Raw genomic sequence first — 25187 nt, forward strand, 5'->3', positions numbered from 1 at the left:
GCTGTTAGGGAGGGAGTTCCAGGATTTTGACCCAGTGACAGTGAAGGAACGGTGATATATTTCCAAGTCAGGATGGTGAGTGTCTTGGAGGGGAACATCCAGGTGGTGGTGTTCCCATCTATCTGCTTGCCCTTGTCCTTCTAGATGCTAGAGGTCACGGGTTTGAAAATGGTATTGAAGGAGCCTTGGTGAATTCCTGCAGTGCATCTTGTAGATGGTACACACTGCTGCTACTGTGCGTCGGTGGTGGAGGGAGTGAATGTTTGTGGATGGGGTGCCAATCAAGCGGACTGCTTTGTCCTGGATCGTGTCCAGCTTCTTCAGTGTTGTGGGAGCTGCACTCACCCAGGCAAGTGGGGAGTATTCCAACACACTCCTGACTTGTGCAGATCTGCATCACAATGAGGATAACTAGTTATATGATGCTACATTTAGAATACCATAAACCAGGGGCGATTGCAGATTTCTGTGACGGGAGTCATGGGGTTTGAGTGAAGAAGGAGCTAGATGGATTGGATGAGATTATGGGTGGGATTTTCCAGCCCTCCCCGCCGTCAGGATCGTCTGGTCCCACTGAAAATCAACGCACTTTTGGCTGGGCCGCTTAATCTCCCATGGCGGGTCCCGTTACAATGGGGCCAGAAAATCCCGGCCTATGTAACTGTGCTCATCCTTGCGATAGCTGCAGACAGAATTTAACCTCACCTTCGTATCCTTTTATCTCCTGGTGCAGGAACCTGGAGTTCATCCCACTCAATTGCTCAGCCAGAAGATAAATAGATTTCAAGCGATGTAAGCAATGTGCTATCACTCATCCCTTTCTCTTCCTATATATTCGGCCCATCATGCCCGTGCTGTCTCTTTGGAAGAGCTATCCAATTAGTCCCACTCCCTTCTTCTTTCCCCACAAACCTCCTTTTCAATTCCTTTTTGAAAGTTCCCATTGAATCTGCTTCCACCGCCCTTTCAGGCAGCACCATCCAGATCACAACAACTCTCTGCATTAAGTAATTCTCATCTGTCCTTTGGTTCTTTATCCAATTATCTTACATCTCAGTCCTCTGGCTACTGATCCTTCTGCCACTGGAAAGAGCGTCTCCTAAATTAATCAATCAAAACCATTAATAATTTTGAATACCTCTATTGAATCTTCCTCTATCCTCCTCTGCTCTAACCAGAACAATCCCAGTTTCTATAGACTTTCCACATGACCTAAATGTAATACAACCTGTTTGTTCAAAGATACGCTAATCACAGAACCTGCTGTGAAACAATCAGCCACACTGCCGAATTTACAAGAGATCTGGTAGATTAAACTCTCGCACTGTGTACTAACTTCCCATAATTGGCACTCCACTTATAGTCCTGTCTCTGGTGTTTAGCTCTGCATTTGCATATTACTAAATAGGAACTAACCATATCCTTGTGGGTATCTGATTGATCACCCCGTCAGAACATGCTGACTGTAAGGGTGAGTCACCAGGAGCTGGAAAGCAATGCGCCCGGACATAAACTGGAGCTGAATGAAGCATGAAGGAAACTGGTAACAGCAGCACAATGGAGCTGTATCAGCAGTTATCAGAGGTCTTTTTGGATTTACACTGCGCTGTGCATTTTCACCAAGGAACGCCGTCTCATAGAAACCTATAAAATTCTAACAGGACTAGACAGGGTAGATGCAGGAAGGATGTTCCTGATGGTGGGGGAAGTCCAGAACCAGGGGTCACAGTCTGAGGATACGGGGTAGACCATTTAGGACTGAGATGAGGAGAAATTTCTTCACCCAGAGAGTGGTGAGCCTGTGGAATTCGCTACCACAGAAAGTAGTTGAGACCAAAACATTGTATGTTTTCAAGAAGGAGTTAGATACAGCTCTTGGGGCGAAAGGGATCAAAGGGTATGGGGAGAAAGCAGGGGCAGGCTATTAAGTTGGATGATCAGCCATGATCATAATGAATGGCGGAGCAGGCTCGAAGGGCCGAATGGCCTACTCCTGCTCCTAGTTTCTATGTTTCCAAGTTTGAATGGAATTCTTCTGTTTGATATTCTAACTCATTTAAAAGCCATGCTTAAAGTAGCAGACAAAGGAATATGAACAAACACACTGGCCTCAACCTTACTGGGAAAATCAAGGTGAGTTTAATGGCATTCACCGTTATTTATGTCTAAATAGCCCAGTAACTTGTGGTGAGGAAGAGATTCCCTGTGAATTGTGAACCACCGCAAGTCGCTGGACGATTTGTGCCTTTCTGCTGTTAGCCTCACTGAAATGGCAGCTCACCCTCAACCTCCCTGTCAGTTTCATGGAATTGCTGAACTTGCACGTTAATCACCCATTAAACCCACTGCTGAAAGTTAAGGCTGGTATTTAACAGCGTAAGGACCCTGTTACTGAGGAGATTTAGTTCTTCAATGCCACTCAACCTCTCTAGTCCAGAAAGGGAACAATTCAAACCATTGAGCCTCATTCCTGCAGCTAGTAAGTTGTTCATTAAGGCTTTGTAATTTACTTCTTTATTTTTTATTTATGCCTCTTTTTTCTCTCTCATATTCCAATCTTTCTTTCCCTCCCTTTATTTCTCTTTCTGGACCTGATTTGACTCTAATTCATTTGATGTCCTTCTCCATCATTCCTCTGTTTCTTTCTCAATTCTTAAATCTCACTGGTTAAGGAGATAGATTGGTGGTTCCATTGTTCACTGAGGTCGCAGATGCCTCATTGCCTGCTCTGTGCTGCTATCAGTCAAACTCCCAGCAAGTTACAGCACAAAAGCTTTTGAATTAAAGAGTGAGGGAATCAATCTAACTAACAGGACAAAATCATGTGATGTCCCTCTCCAGCAAACTTTGGGACGATAATACGAAACACAATTTCAACTGATTCACCACCTCATGGTTAATGCGGGTCTGATCTGACTAGCTATATAAAGTAATACAATATTATGGAGCACCTATAACATAGTAAAAATCCCCCAAAGGTGCTTTACAGGAGCATCTCAAACAAAATGATGACACCAATTACCACGAATGCTGAACTTTACAAGGCAATAATGTGCCAAAATGTCCCTTTGACTTAAAGTTAAACAGATAGTCCTGAAAAGGGGCATGATGAATTCCTGGTAGTTTACAGAAGTACCTATGGGATCTCAGGTTGTCATGAGGACAGAAACTCAAATAGAAACCCATTGACGTGTTGAGTGGCAGTTTTAACACTGTTCACAGTATCTCACAGGACAGAGGAGAAGCTACTGCTGTGGAAAAGCAAGGAAAAGTATCTATATTAGAGACCAAGTTGGATGCTTTTAAGGGTTCGTTTCTGATTCAAAAGAAAGGGAACAGAACAGACATGGCTCTTGAAGATGTAAGGAAGGGGAACGACCAAGGTGTGCCATGATGGCTAGAATCCACATCTGGGAAACCTAGGTGAAGTGGAACAATTGTCGAAGGAAACTAGAAGTTTCGACCCAGCATGGCAGAGAAAGGTAAACCTCTGCTGGAGAGCCGGGAGTGACTTTCATCCTATTCCTTTAATGCTACATATCTGCCTGAAGTGTGATGCAGAATAAAGTGTTTCATATGGCAATTTTGGTTGTGTTAGTTAGTTAATGCAAAACTTACCTTTTTCTTTCCTTTGGTGCATCAGTTGCTTGTTAACTAATGTTTGATCATTATTGACTATAGTTTGTTTGTTACAGTAAAAGTCTCAAAAAGTGAACTCTTCCTCTTCAGTTATTTCTGCTGCTCCTTTGGGAAATTAGTCTCTTTTTAAAAGTTATTGGTCGCTACAGGGGTTGTAACACAAATCACACAAGGAAATATTAGACTAGAAGACCAAAACTTTGGTTAAAGAGGTAGATTTTAAGAAACGTCTTAAAGAGGTAGGGAGAGGGAAAGGCTTAGGGTGGGGGTTCCAGAGTTTTTGGAAACACCTCTTCTGTAAAACTAAATCTCTGAACTACAAGGTTGCGGGTTCAAGGCCATCTCCAGAGACTTGAGAACACATTCTAGGCTAACATTCACAGTGCAGTTCTGAGGGAGAGCTGCACTGTTGGAGGCTCTGTCCTTCTCAGCCAGCGGGTGCTGCTACAGATACCACATCAGAATCTATCTTTCATTTCTTTACTTGCTCCATTATCATCTCCTTTTTCACCTTTCGTCATTTAATTCCTCCTGTCTTCCACCAATCACAGACCTTCCCTCTTGTGCTTTGCGCTCCCCACACTGCCCCCCCACCAACACTGCACCCCCCCTCCCCACCCCCACCGCATTTTCCCACCTCTGTAGTTGGTTAAAACCCATTGCATCTCGATCTTTTTCGTCAGAATTGGAAAAAGTTAATCAACCTGAAACGTTGACTCTCTTTTTCCCACACAGATTCTGCCTGAGCTGCTGAGTATCACAAGCATTTTCAGTTTGTTTATTATTTGAAGTATTTCCCAATTGGCTATTTCCTGAGCCAATTCAAGCATCCCCGAGCATGCGCCTGTCCCTTTAAGTGAATCACAGATGAGTCCAACAGGGCAAGTAGCCAACTCCTTGTCTTCTCTGTATTCACGCACCCACTATTTTGTGTCAAGTCATACATTAAAACTTGGCACAGCAGCAAATCATCAGAGCTATTGCTACAAGGAGCAACTCTCCCATGGGCGTGGTCTGTCTCTCAAAATGAAAATCTATTATTTTCTGTTTGCTTAATTCCCCTATGACCAGACATTCATATCCCTGATGCCTCAATAGGTGAGGGTTGTACAGTATACAAATATCATTGGTATACCTCTGAGACTGAAACAGCTGGGCCCTTTTCTCAAGAAAAAGGCTGAGGGGTAACTGAGAGAGGCCAGTAAGATTATGAGGGGCTTTGATAGGGTAGACTTGTATGTATGTACGTATGTAAAGAAGATCACATAGAACAAGCTTTATTTATAAAGACATCTTCCGTATGGTGCGAGTTCTGCCTTTCAGGTAATTGTTTAACTATTCTGGAAAGAGGATACTCCACTCTATAAATATTTAAATCGAATCTAGGTGGTGTCAGAGTTATAGAATCATGGGATGACGTAGCACAGGAGGTGGCCGTTTGGTCCATTATGCCTGTGCTGGCCCTCTGAAAGAGCTGTCCAAATACTCCTACTCCCCTGCCCTTTCCCCGTGGCCCTGTCATTTTTCTATTCCTTTCAATTCCCTTTCGAAAGGTATGATTGCATCTGCTTCCACCATCCTCTCAGGCAGTGCACTCCAGATTACACCTCATAGGAACATAACAGATAGGAGCAGGAGGAGGCCATTTGGTCCCTTGAGCCTGCTGCATCATTCAATTAGATCATGGCTGATCGCCTGCCCCAGTGCTATTTTCCTGCACTATCCCCTTATCCCTTGATATCTTTAGTATCTAGAAATCTATCGATCTCTGTCTTGAACATACTCAATGACTGAGCCTCCACGTCCCTCTGGAGTAGAGAATTCCAAAGATTCACCATGCTCTCGCTGTGTTAAAGCAAGTGTTTCCTCATTAATTCTGTGTACTCCCTCTTCTGACAGTAGAAACAATTTCTCCTGACTTGTTCTATCTAAACTGTTCATGTTTTTGAAGAACTCTATAAAATCTCCCATTAACCTTCTCTGTTTGAAGCAGAGCAGCCCCAGCTTCTCCAGTCTCTCCAATATAACTGGTGGTGTTTCATCTCTGGTACTATTCCAGTAAATCTCCTCTGCACCTCCCCAAAGCATGGTGCCCAGAATTGGAATCAAGCCTCCGACTGGGATCTAACCAGCTGTTCATAAAGATTGAGCGTAGCTCCCTTGCTTTTGTACTCTCAGCCTCTAGTAATGAGGATCTTGCCTAACAAAACTCTGTCAATCTCAATTTTGAATGGACTGCCAGCCTCAACAGTTTTGTGTGGGAGAGAGTGCAAGATTTCCACTAGCCTTTATGTGACAAAATGCTTCCTGACATCACTCCTGAGCAGCTTAACTCTTAATTTTAATTTTGATGCTCTGAACTTACCCACCTGAGGAAACAGGATAGATAAAGACAAACTATCAACCCTCAATCATCTTAAACTCCTCAGTTAGATCACCCTTGATCTTCTATATTTAAGAGAATAGAAGGGACTGTCCTAAAATTAATGCAGTTTCAGACCTTAATGATCAAAAGACAAACCAGACCGTGCACTGCACATTCCAATAATGACGTGCTTTTCCACTAACTAATAATGGCTCGTGCTTAAACATTGAGCTGCTTTGCTGGGTAACTCAACCACACAAATCGGGATAAACCTCTGTCGGATTGCTACTGGGTCAATTATTCAAATTCGAAGGAAGAACGGTGACCATGTCAAATAAATCCACCAGCGAGACACACCTTCTAACAAAGTTAAGGTGTCCACTTGGAAGCTGTTTACTTTGCAATGGTTGATTCTTGTTAGCTTTGTACTTTGGGACTAAAGTTGTACCAAATAACAAGGCAGAATGATAGAGCACAGGAGGAAGTTATCCGGCCCATCATGCCTCTTTGAAAGGCCAATTTGATTGAACATTGGAAATAAGAGCTAGGAGCAGGAGTAGACCATTCAGCCCCTCGAGCCTGCTCTACCATTCGATAAGATCATAGCTGATCCGATTGTGGTCTCAATTCCATTTTCCTGTCTGCAGCCCCCCACCCTCCCCCGCCATAACCCTCGACTTCCTTGTCTATCAAAAATCTGTCTAACTCGACCTTGAACATACTCAATGGCCCAGCCTCCATTGCTCTCTGGGAAAGAAAATTCCAAAGTCTAATGATTCTCCGAGAGAAGAAATTCCTCCTCATCTCTGTCTTAAACGGGGTGCCCCTTATCATCATTCTTCCTACTGTGCCCCCTAGTTCTACTGTCAACCAATGGGGGAAAACATCCTCTCGGCATCCACCCTGTCAAGCCCCCTCAGAATTTTTTTTTGTTCCAATAAGATCATCTCTCACTCCTCAGCTCTTTGTCCACTGCCTTGCAAATTTTTTCTCCCTTTCAAGTTATGTGTGGGGCTGAAAGGGTTAAGTGATGAGCACATCTTGGGATGGTTACCTGACGGGGTGTCATTTTGCTCTCAGCAGTCTTATTAATATCTTCCTGAAAGTAGAAGCTTTTTAGGTGTAACTTTGTTCTGGTTTTAACTGGAATATAAAGGGGTGGGAGTTAGGCTTCGGTTGTACTTTTTAAAAATGGTCAGGCGGCATCTGGAGTAACCGTGTTCAGTCCTGAGAGCATTGGAACATAGGAGCAGGAGTAGACCATTAGGACCCTTGAGCCTGCTCCACCAGTCAATCAGATGATGGTTGATCGCTATTTCCCCGCACTATCGTCTTATCCCTTGCTGTTTTTAATGTCTAGAGATCTCCATCTTGAACACACTCAGTCATTGAGCCTCCACATCCCTCTGGGGTAGGGAACTCCAACAATTTACCACCCTCTGAGTGCAGAAATTCCTCCTCATCTCAGCCCTAAATGGCCTATCTCTTATTCTGAGACTGCGTCCCCTGGTTCTAGCACCCCCCCAACACCAGCCTGGGCAAACATCCTTCCTGTATCTACCCTGTTAGAATTTTGTAAGTTTAGATCACCTCTCATTCTTCAAAACGCTAGAGGATATAGGCCCAGTCTCCTCAATCTCTCCTCACAGGACAATCACCCCCGTCCCCGGGATTAGTCTGATGAATGTTCATTGCACTCCCTCTATGGCTAGTATATCCTTCCTTAGGTAAGGGGACCAAAACTGTATTCAATACTCCAGGTGCGGTCTCACTAAGGCCTTATACAATTGCAGCCAAACGTCTTTACTCCTGTGCTCTAATCCCCGTGCAATGTACCTCAGGAGGTGCCCAAGGGAGTGTGCAGCATGGATTCACCAGAATAATACCAGGACTAAATTGAGATTAGAAGATCAAGGGCGGTGCAATTTGAAGTGTTTAAAATGATTAAGGGATTTGATAGGATGGATAGAACAAAACCATTTCCTCTGGTGGGGGAATCCAGCACCAGGAGATGCATGTTTACACTTCGAGCTTTCAGGCGTGAAGTCAGGAAACATTTCTACACACAAAGGGTGTGGTTGCAAAGAATTGTGCTCGCTAATTATTACTGAGAGCTGTCTACTGCAGGAGGACCGAGTGTTCGTGCTTGACTACCTGACTGCTTCAGTAATTAGCTGTTTGGTAGTACAGAACTTGGGTATTGCTGACAAATGAGACATTTTTTGTCGAAGATTTTCATCTTGCACTCATTTGCAAGAAAATACCAATGTCAAGGGAAGCAACATATTTATACTGTATGAGAAGAGAGTGCTGATTGGTTGGTAAGCGGACTCTGATTGGTAGAGACCTTACCATGGAGAATGCACCAGTTGGTGGTGACTGATAGTTAACTGCCAAGCATTGTTTGAAATTTAAACCAGGTAGCTTGACCGTGACTGGTCAAAACATTGCCCTGGGGAATAAGTCAGCAGATGGCTGTCATTTATTTTGTTTAGCTGAAACAGGCACAACGTGTGTACATGTTCTTTCTGTCTGCAAAGAACAGGGCCCTGTGTACTGACACATGTAACGTCCAGGAAACGCAAATGGGCCGCACTGCAAGCCCGACTAACTACCTTAAATTGGGTGTCAGCGTAATTCTTAGCACATTGAGGATTATTTAGCAAATGTTGTCCAATCGTGGAACCACATCTGATGTTGGACACTGTGTTTTGAGTCTTTTTGACTTGACGGCAGCATCCTGCTAGTGGTGAATTCCACTCGTCATGCGAGTGCACCGCTCCTTCAATAATTCAACACTGAGGAGAACTAAAGATCACAACTGGAACCCTAGGATTTTCATGTGAAAGAAATTGGCCTGAATAGTTAGAAGGAAGCTTTTATCTACGAATGCAGCATCTCATCACTGAGCAGATTCTCAATGATGTGGTGGACCGCCCACCCACAAGAGGAACTCCATTGAAATCAAAGGATTAGAAAGTTGGACAATCAGTTTACAGTGCCAGTTGTATGGCCGGGCGGTAATTTGAAAACCTACCTCCAGACAGAATCAAGGAACGATATAGCACAGAAGAAGGCTGTTCAGCCCATTGTGCCTGGGCCAGCTCTTAGGTAGAGCCTTTCAATTAGTCACACTCCCCTGCACCTTCCCACGTCTCCTTGTAATTATCCAATTCCCTTCTGAAACCTTCTGAAGCTATTACTGAATCTACCACGCGGGCAGTAAATTCTAGCTCATAACAGCTCATTCAGAAGCATTCCCGAGCATGTTTTAAGCAATATTTGGGCTGGGATTTCCCGAATTTGACGACTGTACCATATATTACATTATTTCGTCCTCCGGCTACAAACGCATTCCAAAATTTGCCAGAAAAAAATGTGAGTATTGATGCAGCAATAATCCCTGAATCAGTGCAGTTAGCAGCTTTTCCCATCTGCACCAACCACCTAATAATGCTCAACAATCCCTTCCTTTTCAGGCATTTATCCAATTCCCTTTTGAAACTTCCTGCTGAATGGGCTGTTTTCACCGCCCATCCAGGCAGCACATTCCAGATGACAACAACTCCCTGCGCAAAAAGTTCTCATCTGCCTCCGGCTCTTTTGCAAATATCTGAAACCTGGGTTTTCTGGTTACTGCATTATTTATTTATTTGATCTGTGTGGCTGCGTTAAGTTGTGTTTCAGCAATGGCTCGGTTGGTAGCTCCCTTGCCTTTGAGTCAGTTATGGTTGTGGGTTCAAGTCCCTGGAGACTTGGGCACAAAAAAAAAATCTAGGCAGAGACACTCCAGTGCAGCACTGAGGGAGCCCTGCATTGTCGGAGGTGCTGGACAGGATTTTCCGGCCCTGCCTGACACTGGGATTGTCCAGTCCTGCCTAACATCAATGGACATTTGACTGGGTCACCGAATCTCCCGCGGTGGGTCCCATCACAACAGGGCCGGAAAATCCGGACCTCCGTGTTTCAGATGAGAGGTTAAACTGAAGTCCTGTCAGGCGGACGATGAGGTCCCGTGGCACTGTTTCAGAGAAGAGCAGGGCCTTTACCCCTGGTGTCCTGGCCAATATTTAACCCTCAATCAATATAACTAAAACAAACTATCCAGTCATTTATCACACAGCTGTTTGTGGGAGCTTGCTGTGCACAAATTGGCTGCTGCATTTGCTAGATTGGCTACACTTCGCAAGCCCTTCATTGGTTGTAAAGCGCTTTGGGGCATCCAGTGGCTGTGAAAGGCATTAAATAAATGTAGGTCTTTATAGTCCTTTTTTAAGGTGGGATGAATGGCCCCATCTCACCTGCATCTACCTTGCAGCCATTCACCAAAATTCCCACATATAGGGCAGAATTTTACACCCTGCAGGCGAGCGTCCCAAATTCAGCGCGCACCGGCGCGATATTTCGGTCAGCGCGCACTGGCGCGATATTTCGGTCAGCGCGCACTGGCGCGATATTTCGGTCAGCGCGCATTGGTGCGATATTTCGGTCAGCGCGCACTTGTGCGATATTTCGGTCAGCGCGAGCGCGCACTTGGGCGATATTTCGGTCAGCGCGTGAGACTCAGCAGCGCACCCACCCGCTGAGAATTAAGAGGCCTATTAAGGCCACTAATCAATTCATTTAATTCTATTTTTCGCTGCCCGTCCAACCTTACGGTTGGCGGGCGGGCGAATAGGCCAGGGCGGCCTTTGCATTTTTTGAGGAAACCTCATCCACGGGCGGGATGAGGTTTCCAACGATAGTTTTTTTAAAAAAAAAACAATTTTGAAACATCATTTTTATTATGTTCCTGTTCATGTGACTGAGCCACATGGGGGGAATGTTTTCCCTTACTTTTACAATCTTTATTTTTCATTGTAAAATCCTTCAGCTCCCCTGAGGTAGCTCCGTGCCTTCAGGGAGCTTCCAGTGTGCGCTCCCCCCCACCCCCACCCCCGCACATGGGCAGACTTCTCCCGCCCCTACCCCAGCAGCGCTGAGCCGCTAATCGTACAGCCAGCGTGAGGTCGCGGTGGGAGCCCAGGCTGTCTGTTTCGCGGCCGTTCTTGGGCCTGCCTGCCCGATGAAGGGAAAATCTGGCCCGTGCTTCCCAGCATTAGAACGCACAGAGACACAGGGGATACAGTGTCTAACTGGTGGGAAAGGTCTTTTGGTTGGTTGGCACTACCCTCTGACGTTTGATGCCAAAAACTGTCTGGATGTTGTCTGTGAGATGATTGGTCGCTCAGTTACTACACCCCACATTAAAGCCTTGGCTTAAAGATTTATCTGCAGGCATCTTAAACCACTTTTTATAATAGAGTGAAACGTGCAAAATAGAATCAGGAGGTCTCTGGGCGAAAGTTGTCATGGAAACAATAAGTCAACAGAGTCACCTTGTTAAATTATTGACAAAGCCTAGGAGAATATGTTGCACTCTCTCTGTTCCGAAGGGTATAAATCACACTCTGCCTGATCTAAAAGACATAACAAAAGCTATCGATAGTGCCTTTCACAGACTCATGAGGCCTCAAAGTTCTTGACAACTGATACATTTTTTTTAAGGACAGCCACTGTTGTAATGTTGAGAAAGAGTCAGTCAATTTACACATATAAAGATCCCACAAACAGCAATGTGATAATTACCAGATGATCTCTTTCTAGGTATTGGTTTAGGGATAAATCCTGCCCAGGACATCGGGAGAACCACCCACATCTTCTTCGAAACAGTGGCCATGGGATATTTTACTTTCAGCTGAGAGGGCAGATGCGGGCTCGGTTTAACAGCTCACTGGAAAGACAGCACATTTAACAGTGCTGCACTCTCTCTGTACCGACTCTCTGACCGTGCCGCACTTCCTCAGTACTGACCTTCCGACAGTGCTGCACTCCCTCAGTACTGACCTTCCGACAGTGCTGCGCTCCCTCAGTACTGACCTTCCGACAGTGCAGCGTTCCCTCAGAACTGACCTTCCGACAGTACTGCACTCCCTCAGTACTGACCTTCTGACAGCGCTGCACTCCCTCAGTACTGACCTTCCGACAGTGCTGCACTCCCTCAGTACTGACCTTCCGACAGTGCTGCACTCCCTCAGTACTGACCTTCCGACAGCGCTGCACTCCCTCAGTACTGACCTTCTGACAGTGCTGCACTCCCTCAGTACTGACCCTCCGAAAGTGCTGCACTCCCTCAGTACTGACCTTTGACAACGCAGTACACCCTCTATACTGCCCCATCAGCAGTTGTAAAGGACTATCACATTTTTCCTGATGTTACTGTGGGATACTTTAAAGCAGGCTTGTGTGTGTTTGTTTGTGTGTGTGTGTGTGTGTGTGTGAATAATTTAAGTAAGCTGTAAACTGTTAGACTGCAAGTTTTGAATCATCAAAGGAGTTCAGTATGAAAACAGGTATTTAAAATACTAATGGGCAAGCTAAGTAAAATGCAATTTGCATTTTTAGATAAGTGGAGAAGGTGTTGGCTTTTCAAAAGGGACATGGTAAGATGTTTATAACAGGCAAGATAAATAAGGCAAACTTATTAAGTTTATTTTTCCCGTAAGTGCTGGGCCTAATGACAACGTGAAAGATTTTTATATTCTGGGAGAAGTAACTTTCAAAGACGGGTTGAAACAATGGGATTTACAGATCAAAAAGGAGGAAATATATTTAAAGAAAGATGGAAAGCTGTACGAGATGTGGCCGTGTGAGATCTTGAAAGGTGCGATGTGTGAACCAGACTTGTGGGAAAAGCCTCTCGCCACTCTGGAGAAGTTTGCTGTTCCAGTAACAAAGGTTGTGTCAAAAGCCTTTGGAGTTTCACTGTCAAGTGAGAGGGAGAAAGAAGCTGTGAAATGCATCACTTATAGCAACAGTCAGTGCTCGTGGTAATCTTGCTGGATGTGTTATAGATTAATAAACTATTTTGGGCTGTTGCCTGAAGGGGGTGTGTAGTTGGGGGTCTAGTGAAGTAGAAGTTTTGGGAACTTTTATAAGACGAAGTAACTGTGTAACTGTAATCTTGTGTGTGTTTAATTTGTTCTTTTGTTAGTAAATGTTTTAGCTTAATCTTTAAAATCTCTAAAGGTGGCAGTGGACTTGTGACTTCTGACTTCAGTGCACAAACCTTTGCGTAATAAATACAAATTGCAAAATTGTTATGATAGCCTGGCCAGGTTTCCCTCTGGGATTTGGTCAGCCTGGCACATACCACCTGGCATAATCATAATACAGTGCAGCACTCCCTCAGTGCTTCCCCTTTGACAGTGCAGCATTCCCTCAGTACCTTCCCTCCAACAGTGCAGCACTCCTTCAGTACTGCCTCTCCGACAGTGCAGCACTCCCTCAGTACTGATTCTCCGACAGTGCTACACTCCCTCAGTACTGATCCTCTGACAGTGCAGAGCTCCCTCAGTACTGATCCTCTGACAGTGCAGCACTCCCTCACTACTGACCCTACGACAGTGCGGCGCTCCCTCAGCACTGATCCGCTGATAGTGTGCACTCCCTCAGTACTGACCCTCTGACAGTGCAGCACTTCCTCAGTACTGACCCTCTGACAGTGCAGCACTCCCTCAGTACTGACCCTCTTGACAGTGCAGCACTCCCTCAGTACTGACCCTCTTGACAGTGCAGCACTCCCTCAGTACTGACCATCCGATAGTGCAGCACTTCCTCAGTACTGACCCTCTTGACAGTGCAGCACTCCCTTAATACTGCCCTCGGAGTATAGGCCTGCAGTTTGAGCTCAAATCTCTTGAATGGGATTTGAACACACGACCCCTGTGGTTTGGAGGTGGAAGTGCTAACCACCGAGCCACGGCTGACATAGTGACAGCCCCGCTGACCTTGCTTTCTGTAACGTTGCAGACTCTGTCTGGGGTTCAATGGCAGCTCACCTCAGGCAGCCAGTGGTGTTGTAGAAGATGTCGGAGTCTACATCAAAGTTCTTGACGTCTCCGTCTGGCCAGCCCGAGAATGGAATGATAATTGATGTCGTCAAGTGTGTTAGAGTTCGTTCGATTAGGTCAGGCTTCAGATGTTCATTTGAAGACAAGTTCCACAGTAAACCTGACGTGTGTAGAAACAAAGAGGGAAGCATTGGTCAGGTGAAGACAGCCTTTCAACCTGAAAAAGTGAACTACATTTAACTTTTTCTATCCATTCATGGGATGTGGGCTTCGCTGGCTGGGCCAGCATTTATTGCCCATCCCTAATTGCCCCCGAGAAGGTGGTGGTGAGCTGCCTTCTTGAACCGCTGCAGTCCATGTGGTGTAGGTACACCCACAGTGCTGTTAGGGAGGGAGTTCCAGGATTTTGACCCTGCGACAGTGAAGGAACGGCGATATATTTCCAAGTCGGGATGGTGAGTGGCTTGGAGGTGAACTTCCAGGTGGTGGTGTTCCCAGTAATCTGCTGCCCTTGCCCTTCTATTTGTTAGTGATTGTGGGTTTGGAAGGTGCTGTCTAAGGAGCCTTGGTGAATTCCCACAGTGCACCTTGTAGATGGTACACACTGCTGCTACTGTGTGTCGGTAGTGGAGGGAGTGAATGTTTGTGGATGTGGTGCCAATCAAGAGTGCTGCTTTGTCCTGGATGGTGTCAAGCTTCTTGAGTGTTGTGGGAGCTGCACTCATCCAGGCAAGTGGGGAGTATTCCATCACACTCCTGACTTGTGCCTTGTAGATGGTGGACAGGCTTTGGGGAGTCAGTAGGTAAGTTACTTACCGTAGGATTCCTAGTCCCTGATCTGCTCTTGTAGCCACAGTAATTATTTGGCTAGTCCAGTTCAGTTTCTGGTCAATGGTAACCCCCAGGATGTTGATAGTGGGGGATTCAGTGATGGTAATGCCATTTAAGGTCAAGGGGCGATGGTTAGATTCTCTCTTGTTGGAGATGATCATTGCCTGGCACTTGTGTGGCGAGAATGTTACTTACCACTTGTCAGCCCAAGTAACTGGACTGATAGCTGGGCACTGAGAAAGTGATTGGGCAGAATCAACATGGATTTATGAAAGGGAAATCATGTTTGACAAACCTGTTTGTGTTTTTTTGAGGATGTAAGCAGCAGAATAGATAAGGATGAATCAATGGATGTGGTGTATTTGGATTTTCAGACGGCTTTTGATAAGGTCCCACAGAAGAAGATTATAAGCAAAATTAGAGCACATGAGATTGGGGGTAATATACTGGCATGGATGGAGGATTGGTTAACAGACAGAAAACAGAGCTGGAATAAATGGTCATTTTCAGGTTGACAGGGTGTGAGTAGTGGGGTACCACAAGGATCAGTGCTTGGTCCCCAGCTATTCACAATCTAGATCAATGATTTGGATGTGGGGACCAAATGTAATATTTGCAAATTTGTCAATGGCACAAACTAGTTTGGAGTATGTATTGTGAGGGAGATGAAAAGAGGCTTCAAGAGGGTTTGGGCAGGTTTAGTGAGTGGGCAAGAACATGGCAGATGGAATATAATGTGGAAAAATGTTAGATTTTGCACTTTGGTAGGAGGAACAGAGGTGCAGAGTATTCCTTAAATGGTGAGAGGTTGGGAAGTGTTCATGTCCAAAGGGACCTGGGTGTCCTTGTTCATGAGTTACTGAAAACTAACAGGCAGGTGCAGCAAGCAATTAGGAACGCAAATGGTATGTTGGCCTTTATTGCAAGAGGATTTGAGTACAGGAGTAAAGAAGTCTTGCTGCAATTGTATAGAGCCTTAGTGAGACTGCACCTGGAGTATTGTGTACAGTTTTGGTCTACTTACATAGAGGGAGTGCAACAAAGGTTCACCAGACTGATTCCTGGGATAGTGGGATTGACTTATGAGGTAAGATTGAGGAGACTGGGCCTGTATCCTCTGGAGTTTAGAAGAATGAGAGGTGATCTCATTGAAACTTTAAAAATTCTTAAGGGGCTCTACAAGGTAACTGCAGGAAGGATGTTTCCTCTGTCTGGAGAGTCTAGAACCAGGGGACAATGCCTCAGAATAAGGGACAGGTCATTTAGGACTGGGATGAGGTGGAATTTCTTCACTGAGGATGGTGAATCTTTGAAATTTTCTACTCCAGAGGGATGTGGTGGCTCAGTCACTGAGTATGTTCAAGACAGATCGATAGATTTCTAGACATTAAAGATATCAAGGGATATGGGGATAGTGTGGGGAAATGAAGTTGAGATAGAAGATCAGCCATGATCTTTTTGAGTGGTGGAGCAGGTTCGAGGGGCTGAATGGCCTCCTCCTGCTCCTATTTCCTACGTTCCTATGTTCATGAGTTATTTCTTTACCCAGTGAGTGGTCAGAATATGGAATTTGCTACCACATGGTATAATTAGGGTGAAGAGCAGAGGTGCATTTAAGGGGAAGCTAGATGAGTACATGAGGGAGAAAGGAATAGAAAGATATGTTGTTAGGCTGAGATGAAGAGAGATGGGAGGAGGCTCGCATGGAGCATACATGCTAGCATAGAGCTGTTGGGATGAATGGCCTGCACTGTAAAATTCCATCTAGTTGTTTGCTTCCAGACAAAACTCCAGAAAATAATGTACGTAAAACAGAATGAGGGAGATTTGGAGAAATTCCTTTCTGAAGAGTGTTATTGACGTATTGAATGCTTTGTACAAAGCAGTAGGTGAAACATAAAGCATTGCATCTTTTGAGGGAAAAGTGGATTAATGTTTGAAGCACAGAAAAACACAGAGTTAAGAGGAGAGGGCAGTGAAGAGAAACTGGTTTTGGATTGTGCTTGCATTGATAAAATGGGGCAATTGTGCTGTAAATCTTTTTACAGGTGCTTCCAAATTCTAAAACAATAACAGTGAGCAATTCCAATTATCATTTCATTTCTCTCTCTCTCTGTCGCACATCTCTACAGAACCACAGTTTATTTCTCTTTCAGCAAATTCCAGCTCATTCAAATCTTTTCGGCCGGTAACCTAACTAGCACCAAGTCCTGATCACCCACGCCCCACCCCACCCCACCCCAACCCCCGCTGTAATCGCTAATCTTTGCACTGGCTCCCTGGTCACCTCAATTTTAAAATTCTCATCTTGTGTTCGAATCCCTCCATGCCCCCCGCTATTTCTGTAATCTCCTCCAGTCCCACAACTCTCTTGAGATCTCTGCGCGCTCTCTTTCTGGCCTCTTGCACATTCCCGATTTTGATCGGCCCCACCACTTGGGCTGACAAGTGGCAAGTAACACTCGTGCCACACAAGTGCCAGGCAATGACCATCACCAACAAGAGAGAATCTAACCATCGCCCCTTGACGTTCAATGGCATCACCATCACTGAATCCCCCCACTATCAACATCCTAGCTGCTTCAGACCCAGGGTCTGAAATTTCCTCCCTCAACCTCTCTCTCTCTCTCTCTCTCTCTCTCTCCTCATTGAAGCCACTCCTTAAAATCTACCCCTTTGACCGAGCTTTTGGTCACCTGCTTCAATATCTCTTTACATCAGTTTTGTTTGATAACCCTCCTGTGGGGCAACTTGGTATGTTTTCCTGTGTTAGGGGTGCTATATAAATGTAAGCTGTTGTTCTTCTACACCCAGCTTCACCCTCCTTTCCTCATGGGTGGGAAAATCCACAAGAAAGACCCCTAACGAGTAGAGTGGGAACTGTTTCCTGACTGGCACTGTTCATGTGTAAATGAATACTGTGGTGATCAAAGCTGATTCACTTGGTTATTTTTAAACCTTAATTGCTACAGTAAAAGTACAGAGAAGAATTTAGAACGTGCGGTTTGACAATCAGGGCACGTACAAAGAAATTGGCTCAACGAGTCAGCGGGGAGGTGGGTATAAAGACAAAATCATGCAGCGAGTTGTTAATATCTGGAAGGCGCTGCCTGAGAGGGCGGTGGGAGCAGATTCAACAGTAACTTTCAAAAGGGAATTGGGTAAATACTTGAAGGAAAGGTTTTCAGGGGCTGCGGGGAAAGAGACGGGGAGCGGGACTAATTGGATAGTTCTCTCAAAAGAGTTGGCACAGGCATGATGGGCCGAATGGCCTCCTCCTGTGGGGCATGATTCTATGAATATATCCAAGGTGGGATTGATGTCAAACCCCCCCTTAATGCTTAAATCTGGACCACGTTCAAAATCACGGGGCGGACTTTGCAATGAGCTCACCAGTGATTTGCTTCTTTGTCTCGAGGTCCTTGGTTTGTCCCAGTAACTGCATCAGTTTTTGGAGTCCGTTATGTTCCTGCACCTCGAGCTTGCTGTCGTTCTCCTCGTACACCCCATTTCGGATGGCCCCACAGGCTGCCCTCTGAACTTCGGCATTCTCGTTATTCAGTAGGGTGATAAGTTTCCCAATCCCATCCAACGCGTAAAGCTGCAGGAAAATTGGCACGTTTCAAACATTTCAGCAGCACATTCAGTCCACCTACTGTGGTTGGACTCCTTGTCATGTGAGTGAGCCCAAGGTGTAAGTGATTCGCATCGTATAACATTATAGGCAAGGCACAACAACAATGTGCATTTATATAGCGCCTTAAAGCGTAGAGAAACATTCCATGATGCTCCACAGATGAATATTGACACTGAGCCACATAACGCGATATTAGGGCAGGTGACCATAAGCTTGGTCAGAGAGGATGGTTTTTTAACAAGAGTCTGGGGAAATACTGACATAGTGGTAATGTCGCCGGACTAGTAATCCCCTTACCTTAGGAAGGACATTACTGCCATAGAGGGAGTGCAGTGAAGGTTTACCAGACCTGTTCCCGGGGATGGCGGGACTGTCCTATGAAGAGAGATTGGGGAAACTGGGCCTGTATTCTCTAGAGTTTTGAAGAATGAGAGGTGATCTCACTGAAACCTAAAAAGTACTTAAAGGGATAGACAGGGTAGATGCAGGTAAGATGTTTCCCCTGGTTGGGGAGTCTAGAACCAGGGGACACAATTTCAAAATAAAGGAGAAGCCACTTAGGACCCAGATGAGGAGAAATGATTTTACTCAGAGGGTTGTGAATCTTTGGAATTCTCAACCCCAGGATAGCTGTGGAAGCTCAGTCATCGAGTATGTTTAAAACAGAGACTGACAGATTCTTAAATACCAATGATGTAAAGGGATATGGGGATAGTGTGGGGGAAAGGCATCGAAGTCTGCAATTAGCCATGATCGTACCAAATGGTGGAGCAGGCTCGATGGGCTGAATGGCCTTTTAAAAATTCGTTCATGGGATGTGGGCATCACAGGCTAGGCCAGCATTTATTGCCCTTCCCTAATTGCAGGGAAAGTGGTGGTGAGCCGCCTCTTTGAACCACTTGCAGTCCATGTGGTGTAGGTATACTCCTGCTCCAATGTTCCTTAATATCCAGAAGTCCAGAATAATGCTCTGGGGACAAGGATTCAAATGACCGCAGCAGCTGGTGGAATTTAAATTCAATTAGTTAAACTCTGGAATTAAAAACTAGCCTCAGTTTTAGTGACCATGAAACCACTGTCAATTGTCGTAAAAAAAACCATCTGGTTGGGAAATCTGCCATCCCAATCCTGTCTGGTCTACATGTGACTCCAAACCCACAGCAATGTGGCTTATTCTTAAATGGCCTAGCAAGCTACTTGGTTGTGTCAAACCACTACAAAGTCTAAAAGGAATGAACTCCCTCTCTAACAGCACTGTGGGTGTACCTACACCACATGGACTTTTTTTCTTATTCATTCATGGAATGTGTGTGTCGCTGGCTGGGCCAGCATTTATTGCTCATCTCTAGTTGTCCTTGAGAAGGTGGTGGTGAGCTGCCTTCTTGAACCGCTGCAGTCCATGTGGTGTAGGTACACCCACAGTGCTGTTAGGGAGGGAGTTCCAGGATTTTGACCCAATGACATTGAAGGAACGGTGATATATTTCCAAGTCAGGATGGGGAGTGATTAGGAGAGGAACTTCCAGGTAGTGGTGTTCCCATCTATCTGCTGACCTTGTCCTTCTAGATGGTAGTGGTCATGGGTTTGGAAGGTGCTGTCTAAGGAGCCTTGGTGAATTGTTGCAGTGCAACTTGTAGGTGGTACACACACTGCTGCTACTGTGCGTCGGTGGTGGAGGGAATGAATGTTTGTGGATGGGGTGCCAATCAAGCGGGCTGCTTTGTCCTGGATGGTGTCAAGCTTCTTGAGTGTTGTGGGAGCTGCACTCATCCACGCAAGTGGGGAGTATTCCATCACACTCCTGACTTGTGCCTTGTAGATGGTGGACAGGCTTTGGGGAGTCAGGAGGTGAGTTACTCGTCGCAGGATTTCCAGCCTCTGACCTGCTCTTGTAGCCACAGCATTTATATGGCTAGTCCAGTTCAGTTTCTGTTCAATGGTAACTCCCAGGATGTTGACAGTGGTTGAAAGAATAAAAAATAAACTTGAGGTGAAAGAGGTAGAGAGTGAAGCATGTCTAGGGAGGGAATTCCAGAGCTCAGGGCCTTTTCAGCTGAAGGCACATGGCGGGATGACTCTCTATCTCATTCTCTCCTCCTTTCAGACCCTCCTTGACCAAGCTTTTAGTAACCAGCTCCCCCCCACCAGCGCTACCTGATTTGGTTCAGTGTCAATTTTTATATGATTGGCCTCCTGCAAAGCTTCTTGGGACATTTCATTAGAGTACAGGTGCTATGTGAATGCAGGTTTTTGTTAGCATTCTATTCCTATTTTAAAAATAATCCCAGGAGCCGATTTTTTAAAAGAATACTTACCATAACCGCAGTTAGAGATTTTGGTGTAAATCTTCTGGTCTCCGGATAGTCGGGGACTGGGGGGCAGAACTTTCAGGTCGGAGTGTGGGAGTGCGCCCGACACGTCCGAGCGAGAAATAAAGCGCGTTGGCGTTGGCCCAGCGTTCCGACATCACCGCGCACCCCCGCGATATTTCGCTAGGCGATGAAGACAGTGGCGTGCCCACTATTAACTAACGGGCCGGTTAAGGCCCTTGAGACACCGATTGTCTCTGACTTTACGTAGCCTGTGCGATTTTCAGGGCCTGACATGGGCTAAATGGGCAGGCGGGCAGGCCACATTTTCAAACACCTCATCCATGGGCGGCATAAGAGGGGTGAGTGGGCTTGTTAACGCGAGTAGCTTCTACTTTAGCTTATAACTTGCTGCTCTTGCTTATGTGAACAGGACATCTTCATTTTTGCTTCAGAGCTGCTTTGACAGAAATAAGAGGCTTCAGTTCAGGACTCAAGTGTTGTTTTCCAGGCCCCCCCGGAGGACTCATACCACTTGGGGCCTTCCCGGTATCAGGCAGCCTTCCCTTACCCTGGGAATGGGGATTGTGGTCTCTGCTGGGGGCACTTCCTCTGAGGAGGAAGAGAGAGGAGAAGGGCGAGGAGACCAGTTGTCCCTATTCAGCCTCCAGGGAGGGACCTGTGGGAGGAGAGGCGCAGGCACAAGGCGGGGGTAGGGCCAGCAGGTAGTCCAAGGCGGAAGGGGCCACAGAAGATGCCACTATCCTGCTGCCAGGGCAGCTACCTCAATATCTCTGAGATGCAATGCCGAATGCTTATGACACCTCTCTGCCGTCCAAGAACAGAGGCTGAGCAGCGGTACAACAAGAGCCACACCTCCACAAGGGTCTTTTCAAGATGTACTTCCGATGCCGGGACTGTTCAGGGGGCTGCACTCCAATACCTCCCCAGAGCGGGTGTCACTGATAGTGGTTGCATGCTGCGCTCTCCACAATCTGGCGCTGGAAAGGGGGGGATACAGTGGAGGAAGAAGATCTTGATGCAGCTGCACAGGCAGCAGGCGAGGAGTCCAGTAGTGAGTCCGAGGACGAGCACGGTGAGGAGAACGCTGAGGGGATAGACGCTGACCTGGGCAACCTCTAGGGAGGCAGGGACACCCGGGAAGCTTTGATGCAATTTTCCTTCAGCTAGCCTACCAAATAAAAACCACCACCACACGCCAGGGCTGCAGGCTCCATACTTGATCCCTGACAGGAACATTTGCTTGATGAACAACATGTGCCATGTGCCATTTGAATAAAGTTTAATGAGAAACAAATCACTCATAACATCGTGGGTTGCCCTGCGCCTGCAGAACTAATGAATCAGCCAGAGATTTGTTGTATAAAAACACATTTGATGATATGGCGCCTGGCATGCAAAGTACAAATGAAATTGAGAGGTGATATCCATCATACCTAATAATAATTAACGTAACAGTGGGGGAAACAAATATCACCCGTGATCAGGCAATGTTGTGCTTAAGGTGCTTTACGTTTACATTTACAGGTGCTGTGTCTGGGTGCTCCCCCCTCACTGGCACCAGCATTGGAGGCAGCTGCTGACTCTGCTGTCCTGTTGGCCTTGATGACCTTGGCGGGCATCCTCTGGCCAGTGGAGCCAGTGCTGGCCCCGCCTGGGAGGGAGTGGCCAGTGCCACCGCTGGCATCTCCCCAGTCACCGCAGCCTCATCAGATGCCACGGTCACTGGCAGAGGGGCGGAGGAGCTGCTGCCATCATCTGGAGGGGCGTGAGAGGAGCCCACGGAGACGACTGGCAGGTGTGGGGCTGCCAACGTGAGGTCGCTCTGGGCCTCCCTGTTCACCACTGATGGACGGGCACCTAGCTGGGGTACTGGGTGCCCCATCCATCTCCCACACTGACACTGACCACCTGAGGTCGTTGCCGGTGTGAGGGCTGCAGGTCCGAGCGCAACCCCAGGAACCCCTGATTGAGTTCCTGGGGGAGCCTCTCCATGAGAGTCGCCGCTCTCTTCATGGAGGAGGCATTGCGCTCGGCCATGAGGGTCAATGCAGTGCTCATGCTCCACAGGGACTCCTCCACAATGGAGACCATGGCACAAATACCCTCATGTATCTCCTCCAGATCCTCCCGCACACCCTGCTGGACTTCCAGCATCTGCTGCCTAATGGATGACTCCACAGGCCCATCATCAGCCTTCGACTCAGCATTGTCCTAGTCTCCGGCCGTCCTCCGAATGCTGGTGCCCTGGGCACTCTCTGCCTCCGCCTGCACCTCAAGCGGGTGTGAAGTGCCCTCACCAATGTGCACCGAGATACTAACTGCCGATCTAATGCCCACTGAGATGCTGGTATCTGCGCTGGTGCCTGCTTGACAGAGAGGGTGTGACGCAGGTACGTGCTGAGGGGTCAGGGGTGGGTCTTCAGGCTCCTCACCCCGATGGGCTGCAGGTGAGCCTAAAAGGGAGAAGAAGGACATGTCATTGGTTGAAGTCATTAGACTGTTACTGTGCATGTCTGGCACCCAGATGAGACTGAGATCTGCATCATGGTGTCCTCATGTTTCCATTATCAATGGGGATTCCAGGTTCGAGGCTCACATCAGTATAGAGGCTACACTGGAATGGTTGCAATAACCGAGATCTCACCTCAGTGCACTGCACTCTTACCTCCCTCTGGCACCCCCAACCTCACTGTAACCGCTTGGCCGGGGTGCACGGCCCCTCTCCAGCTCCAGGGCCTCCTGCTCGTATCGAGAGGGGATTAGCAGGTGTGGGGGTCCCCTGCCAGTCCGTGACCTCTCTGCGTTGTTCTGGGATGTTTTCTCCTGAAAGGATAGTGGAGCATTGATGAGTCCGCCCTCTACCTGCAGCACCATTGCAACCTGGCCAACCCCACCTGGGGAACACCTCGCAGGGCTCAGCCGATTCGTGACCCTGGGCAAGACAATCAGTCCGAGCAGCCGGGACTCACCCCCTTGGCCAGATGTTGCCTCATTGACATTTGCCGCTCGCACTCTAACACCTCTGAGGTCCACGGGGCGGGGGGGGGTGGTGGGATGGGCAGCTCTTACCTGTTCTGCAAAGTGACCCATGTCAACAGGGTGCTCACCCTCCCCGATCACAGCAGGTCACTGAACTGCTTCCAGCACTGGACCCATGAGCGCCTCACCACGTCGAGGCTGCTGACCCTGGATGTCACCTCCTCCCAGGCCTTTTTGGTGGGGGTGGGGGTGGGGGGGCCTCTTCCTCCCGTCCCTGGGGACAAGGGTTTCTCTCCTGGATGCCACCTCCTCCAGGAGGGCATGAGGCACTCATCAGAGAAATGCTCGGCCGACTGCCCCTCCGACCTGTCCTCCCGCCTGCCGTGTCCGCCCGCAACGCTGTCCATCACGAGGTCAACGTCCTTCACTGGGAGCCTTCCAGGGGCTGCTGTGGCCGCCGGGTCACCATTGGACCCAGTGGACATTGACCACCCGCCCCGCCCTCGCCCCTTTTTGGTCACTCTTCAGCTGCATCCTACGCTGGGCAGCCTGTGTAAAATCGCGGCGCAGAGCTGATCGCGGGCGACAGTCGGGTTCCTGACCACCCACCCCCACCGAGCGAGCCCAATGTGGGAAAAATTCCGGCCTGGATGTCCGACAGAAGATGGGCCTCAGGACACCGTGGAAGTCCTAACACAGGGATCTACGTGGTAATTTGCCAGGAATTTTAAACTTCCGACGGCTTCCAGGACCCTGCCTGAGCTCCCCAGACCCGCCCGAGCTCCCAGGACCCTGCCTGAGCTCCCAGGACCCTGCCTGAGCTCCCAGGACCCTGCCTGAGCTCCCCGGACCCTGCCTGAGCTCCCAGGACCCTGCCTGAGCTCCCCGGACCCTGCCTGAGCTCCCAGGACCCTGCCTGAGCTCCCCGGACCCTGCCTGAGCTCCCAGGACCCTGCCTGAGCTCCCAGGACCCTGCCTGAGCTCCCAGGACCCTACCTGAGCTCCCAGGACCCTGCCTGAGCTCCCCGGACCCTGCCTGAGCTCCCAGGACCTTGCCTGAAAGTCTCCGACTCTGAGCCAGGGTTGGAGACTTGAGACTTTGGTACTTACCTGGATAGTTACCCAGAAAATGAGAGACAAAGTAAAACCTAATCTAACATTTGGGTAAATACACAACTGAGCCAACATTCCCCAGCTATCCCCAACCACCCAACTAAACCTGCAGCCCCCCTCACATCCAACCCGACTACCCCCGACCCGAACTGTCTACCCTCCTGACCATCTGACTACCCCCGACCTTACCCTACCAACCCCCTGATCCCCTGAACCCCAATTACCCTCGCTACCTGACCCGACTATTCCCCTACTACCCGACTACTCCCAATCTGTCCTGGCTCCCGACTACCCACCTGACTAACACTCCAACCACCCATGTAATCCCCCGACCAGACTACCCTCCCGACCCAGCCAGACTATACCCCCAACCCAACCCCGACCCATCTACCCGCTAT

At 47.6% G+C, this 25187-nt stretch overlaps 1 protein-coding gene across 2 annotated transcripts in view; it reads right to left on the reverse strand.

The window, feature by feature from the left end:
- Positions 1-25187, reverse strand: part of pkp2 (plakophilin 2) — a 79611-nt gene that overhangs the window by 24211 nt on the left and 30213 nt on the right. For both annotated transcript variants that reach the window (XM_078567679.1, XM_078567678.1), the window contains exons 5-6: positions 18121-18328; positions 13885-14056 (exon numbers count right to left, since the gene is read on the reverse strand). In XM_078567679.1, the coding sequence (XP_078423805.1) occupies positions 13885-14056; positions 18121-18328 (380 nt within the window). The remainder of the gene's footprint in view (positions 1-13884; positions 14057-18120; positions 18329-25187) is intronic.

Source organism: Cetorhinus maximus, chromosome 22 (assembly GCF_964194155.1).
Source record: "Cetorhinus maximus chromosome 22, sCetMax3.hap1.1, whole genome shotgun sequence".
In the NCBI taxonomy this organism is placed as follows: Eukaryota; Metazoa; Chordata; class Chondrichthyes; order Lamniformes; family Cetorhinidae; genus Cetorhinus; species Cetorhinus maximus.